Source organism: Triticum aestivum, chromosome 6A, assembly GCF_018294505.1.
Source record: "Triticum aestivum cultivar Chinese Spring chromosome 6A, IWGSC CS RefSeq v2.1, whole genome shotgun sequence".
NCBI lineage: Eukaryota > Viridiplantae > Streptophyta > Magnoliopsida > Poales > Poaceae > Triticum > Triticum aestivum.
The window spans coordinates 27,885,311-27,891,576 of NC_057809.1; the positions used below are offsets into that span (position 1 = coordinate 27,885,311).

The window sequence follows — 6,266 nt, forward strand, 5'->3', positions numbered from 1 at the left end:
TATCTACTGTTTTGGACAATATTGGGCTTTATTATCCACTTTTATATTATTTTGTAACTAACCTATTATCTACTGTTTTGGACAATATTGCCTAGATTTGCTGTTTTTTTGCCTGTTTTAGGGTTTCGAAGAAAAGGAATATCAAACGGAGTCCAAACGGAATGAAACCTTCGGGAACGTGATTTTCTCAACGAACAAGACCCAGGAGACTTGGACCCTCCGTCAAGACACAAAAGAGGAGGCCACGAGGTAGAGGGCGTGCCTACCCCCCCCCCCTGCGCGCCCACCACCCTCGTGGGCCCCCTGTTGCTCCACCGACGTACTCCTTCCTCCTATATATACCTACGTACCCCCAAACGATCATATACGGAGCCAAAACCCTAATTCCACCGCCGCAACTTTCTGTATCCACGAGATCCCATCTTGGGGCCTGTTCCGGAGCTCCGCCAGAGGGGGCATCGATCACGGAGTGCTTCTACATCAACACCATAACCTCTCCGATGAAGTGTGAGTAGTTCACCTCAGACCTACTGTTCCATAGTTATTAGCTAGATGGCTTCTTCTCTCTTTTTGGATCTAAATACAATGTTCTCCCCCTCTCTTGTGGAGAATTATTCGATGTAATCTTCTTTTTGCGGTGTGTTTGTTGAGACCGATGAATTGTGGGTTTATGATCAAGTCTATCTATGAATAATATTTCAATCTTCTCTGAATTATTTTATGTATGATTGGTTATCTTTGCAAGTCTCTTCGAATTATCAGTTTGGTTTGGCCTACTAGATTGATCTTTCCTGCAATGGGAGAAGTGCTTAGCTTTGGGTTCAATCTTGCGGTGTCCTTTCCCAGTGACAGTAGGGGCAGCAAGGCACGTATTGTATTGTTGCCATCGAGGACAACAAGATGGGGTTTTCATCATATTGCATGTGTCTATCCCTCTACATCATGTTATCTTGCTTAAGGCGTTAATCTGTTTTTAACATAATACTCTAGATGCATGCTGGATAGCTGTCGATGAGTGGAGTAATAGTAGTAGATGTAGGCAGGAGCGGTCTACTTGTCTCGGACGTGATGCCTATATACATGATGATACCTAGATATTATCATAACTATGCTCAATTCTGTCAATTGCTCAACAGTAATTTGTTCACCCACCGTAGAATACTTATGCTCTCGAGGGAAGCCACTAGTGAAACCTATGGCCCCGGGTCTATCTTTATCATATTAATCTCCTACTACTTAGTTATTTCCTTTGCTTTTTTACTTTGCCTTTATTTTACTTTGCATCTTTATCACAAAAATACCAATAAAATTATCTTTATCATATCTATCAAATCTCACTCTTGTAAGTGGCCGTGTAGGGATTGACAACCCCTATTCGCGTTGGTTGCGAGGATTTATTTGTTTTGTGCAGGTACGAGGGACTCGTGCGTAGCCTCCTACTGGATTGATACCTTGGTTCTCAAAACCTAAGGGAAATACTTACGCTACTTTGCTGCATCATCCCTTCCTCTTCGGGGAAAACCAACGCAGTGCTCAAGAGGTAGCAAGGGTTCCTTTTTGTCGACGATCCTATGTTTCAACCTTGTTTTCCAGGCGGCCAATGCGTCGCTAAACTTGGGCATGGCGTGTTTGTTTATCTTCTTCATTGCCAGGTCCTTATCTGGATCTTTATTATCCTTTTCATTGCGGTTAATGAACAAGAATATCTGGTGCCGCTTCTTTAAAAGGGAGGGCCTCATATTATCTATCTTCTGTAGTTTCCCATCGTTGATCGTGGCAGTTGTCCGTACGATGCAACCTATTTGATTGCCATAGCACGATTGCGCTTCCTCGGGCGCTATTGTCTCAAAAATACCGTTGTCCATCTCCGTGACCACCAGTCTAGTACTCGTGAGCTGGTTTCGGCGCCGTGGCCTCTTTGCTTTCGGTTCTAGACCAGCTCCGCTAGTCTCGGCGCCGGTCTCAGTCTCATCGCCGGTCTGCATGTCGGTATCAGTCCCCGATGCGACAGCACAGTCGCTGCAACATGGGTAAGGGAGACCACATCAGTGCTGGGGGGGTCTGAAAATTGGGACACACTTTCGCGCATCGCGGGCCGCCTCTCAGACAGCTACTGGGGAGGCGGCGGAGTACCTGGGTGCGCGGTAAATCCCCGGGAACTCGGTGACCAACTTCCTTCCCGTGTGGTGCATGGAGACGACGACGACCCCGGCAAAGAGCAGCTTAGCCGTGAGCTGCACAGCCTCGTCCACCTCCTAAGTTGGGTCCTCCGCGCGAGCGTTGCGGGGCCGCCGCTCGGATGGCTTCTGGAAGGCGCTTGTACATGGGCATAGGGTGAATCCCGGCGAGAGCTAGCCATTGGCGCGCGCAAGTAGACGACGACGTCCCCGACGAAGAGCAGCCCGGCCAGCTCGCCTCACTCTCCTTTGATTAGAATTGAAAGATTGGGAAGAAGCAGACTTGAGCCTGCAGGGAAAGGATAAGGTGACGATGCAGTCTCCACTCGTTCGGGGCGACACGCGAATTGAATGTATGAGAAACGTGACGTGGCAGGGACCCCAAGATACTCCCTCCATTTATTTTTAGTCTGCATATAAAGTTTGGTCAAAGTCAAGATTTGTAAATTTTAACTAACTTTATAATAAAAAAATATCAACATTCACAATATGAAATAATTATTACCAGATGCGTGAAGAAATGTATTTCCATACTATATAGTTTTGGTATTGGAGATGTTCATATTTTTTTATATAAATGGGAAGTAGAGGCACTCTTCCATATAATGAAGTTTATAATATATGTGCTTATATTGTACTATAATTGTTTGAATAACTTAGCATATGTTCAGATGTATGATATCTGTAATTTAAGCGCTTGAATTTTACATATAAATATTTATTAATAAATATGTACCCCTATAATAGCTAGGCCGTGCAGTTGCACGGGTAGATGACTAGTGATTACAGTCTTGTTTGTGTGCAAGTCAAGCTTATCTAGTTTACACGTAACAACTCGTAGAACATGTTTATGCTTGCTAATAACTTCTAGAACACTACAACACTTTACATGTAAAAGGAATTTCACGAGTCATGGCCTACTAAAGCAAGTTACATTACTAGTCTTATATCTATCTTAACAGACCACACAAGACTACAAACTAAGTACCATGACAGCCATGCTTATCTAGTTTATGCGTAACAATTTGCAGAAAATTACAAACTTAGTTTTAGAAAAATGGGCAATCCAGATTAGTGTTTGAGCTGTAAAGTGAATAAGATGAGTCATGTGTGTTATCACACCTTTTTGGTGGTGGAATGATAGTGCAACAACAAGGAACTTTAATGAACAGTGCAAGAATACACTTGTAAGTAGTGCCACCAAACAGAACATACCAAATGATGATTTTGAGAAGCATCCAAGCACTTTCCACACAAACAAATGCCAATTGTGAAAGAGATCATTCCATGGCAGCTATAAATAGCCCCGTAGCATGACGATCATCCTTCCTCATCCATCATTCTCATAAGTAGAACGCATCATTTAAGCCAAGCAAGGTGTGGTCAATACAAATCCACCATGAAGACATTTCTCATCCTTGCCCTCCTTGCTATCGTGGCGACCACCGCCACAACTGCAGTTAGAGTTCCAGTGCCACAATTGCAGCCACAAAATCCATCTCAGCAACAGCCACAAGAGCAAGTTCCATTGGTACAACAACAACAATTTCTAGGGCAGCAACAACCATTTCCACCACAACAACCATATCCACAGCCGCAACCATTTCCATCACAACAACCATATCTGCAGCTGCAACCATTTCCGCAGCCGCAACTACCATATTCGCAGCCACAACCATTTCGACCACAACAACCATATCCACAACCGCAACCACAGTATTCGCAACTACAACAACCAATTTCACAGCAGCAGCAGCAGCAGCAACAACAACAACAACAACAACAACAACAACAACAACAACAACAACAACAACAACAACAACAACAACAACAACAACAACAACAAGAACAACAAATCCTTCAACAAATTTTGCAACAACAACTAATTCCATGCATGGATGTTGTATTACAGCAACACAACATAGCGCATGGAAGATCACAAGTTTTGCAACAAAGTACTTACCAGCTGTTGCAAGAATTGTGTTGTCAGCACCTATGGCAGATCCCTGAGCAGTCGCAGTGCCAGGCCATCCACAATGTTGTTCATGCTATTATTCTGCATCAACAACAAAAACAACAACAACAACAACCATCGAGCCAGGTCTCCTTCCAACAGCCTCAACAACAATATCCATTAGGCCAGGGCTCCTTCCGGCCATCTCAGCAAAACCCACAGGCCCAGGGCTCTGTCCAGCCTCAACAACTGCCCCAGTTCGAGGAAATAAGGAACCTAGCGCTACAGACGCTACCTGCAATGTGCAATGTCTACATCCCTCCATATTGCACCATCGTGCCATTTGGCATCTTCGGTACTAACTGAGAAGAAAATAACTCTAGTACTAGATATATGAAACACCGTTTTCTCAGTCCATGGTTTGGTCATTGTAGCGGTGAAAAAATAATGTGACATGCACTATCATGTAAGAACCCGAACTATACTAGTTCAAACTTGGGAATAAAAGACAAACACAGGTCTTGTCTACATATTTATGTTGCATTTATCTAAAGATAACAAAATGAGTCTAAAATTTGAATTAAATTGAAGTATTTTCTTGGACTTTAATTTGCACATTAATTAGAAATTACTATCCCTCGATCTGGTAAATCTTAACAAATAGAATTATCTTGACCGTTAGATTTATGTAACATATATAATGCTCTGGGCCTCCAACGACTGTACGTGACACATCTGAACGCACATATGTTAAAGAAAATATATTTTGTAAATGGTGGGCCTCTTTAAAAAGAGAACTTACGTACATACACCAACTAAGAAAAACACATACATGTAAATGGGAAAAGGATGAGATTTTCTCACGTACATGTGTTGATGCTTAAAAGTGGCACGATCATAAAGCAGCATGCCGGGGCGAAAACCTTGCCGGGGTAAAATCTTGCTGGTGTGAAAGCTTGCCGGTGTGAAGGCTTGCCGGCGTGGAAACCTTGCCGGCACAGAAAGATCGCCGGTGCTTGCCGGTGTGAAATCTTGCCGGGGGAGAAACCTTGTCAGGGAGGAACCCTTGCCGGAGTACAAACCTTGCCGGAGTGAAACCTTGCCGGTGTGAAAGCTTGCCGGGTAGAAACTTTGCCGGTGTGGAAAGCTTACTCGGATGGAAAACTTGCCGGGTTGGAGGCTGAGATAGTCAATCGAACGAGAAGTTGAAGATGGGCTCAAAAGGTTATTCAGATGATCTCGGATGGAAAAATGATCTACAGGGTTGTCTTCGTCTCGTCGAAACGATCGATTTTGATATAAAAATCATTCAAATCCGAGTTCGTATGCAAAAGTTAGAGCAATCAGAGTGCAGCCCTGTCACGAGGCGAGATGTGGCACGCCCACCAGACACATGTCTGACGGGTAGTGTGAGGAAATAGCCTGTGTTGCGAGACCGATCTGACCCTCAAGATGACCTCTGATCAAAAAACCTTCAACATGAAAGTTGTTCGTCTCGTCGAAACGGTCAAGATTGCTTTTGGGCTTGTTTTCATCCGGAATCGTTTACCACCGCAAAAAAGACCCGCAAGGTGCAGCCAGTTTTAACCGAACAGTTTTGGAAAGTTTGGATAAACCAGTCCGAATTTGACTAATGTTTTGGACGTGAATTGATGTAATTTTCTTGTAAGGAAAGCCTAGATAAATTCTTGGCTTGTACGGGAAGTCCAGCTGCCTCTTATATATGTTGGGGGTGGCGGCCGATTGAAACAACACATAATCGAACAAACACATATACTACTTTTTCGTGTTCATCTACTTTTTATCTCTCCCTTGTATCTTTCTTCTCGTTCTTCGCTAGTTCTTCATGCTGGAGGGCTGCGGATCCACGAGGCTCTAGGGGCGAGTGAATCGACCTAGGGCAGCCCATAGCCGCCGCAATCCCTGACGGGGTCCCTCCCGGGTGCGCGGGGTTTCGGGTCTGCAAAAGCGCCCGCCGACTGCCTTGCGTATCACGCTGTCGGTCGGGTCTCCTTCGACGTGAGCTACGGTGCATCACCCCCGGCGTCGAGGGTAAACGTGACATGTTCGTGTGCGAACACACTTTTTGGCGACTCCGCTGGGGACGAAGCTCTGAACAGTCTCCAGCCTGTTCT

At 44.6% G+C, this 6,266-nt stretch overlaps 1 protein-coding gene across 1 annotated transcript; it reads left to right on the forward strand.

Annotated features, from left to right (window-relative positions):
* The first annotated feature begins 3,512 nt into the window (after nt 1-3,512).
* Nucleotides 3,513-4,661, forward strand: LOC123131793 (alpha/beta-gliadin-like). The gene has a single exon (XM_044551472.1). The coding sequence runs from the start codon at nt 3,577-3,579 to the stop codon at nt 4,495-4,497; it is 921 nt and encodes a 306-aa protein (XP_044407407.1). The 5' UTR covers nt 3,513-3,576; the 3' UTR covers nt 4,498-4,661.
* Nucleotides 4,662-6,266: the final 1,605 nt, after the last annotated feature.

What these genes read in the sequence shown, in the direction of transcription:
- LOC123131793 (XM_044551472.1), top strand. Translation starts at nt 3,577, where the DNA reads ATGAAGACATTTCTCATCCTTGCCCTCCTTGCTATCGTGGCGACCACC.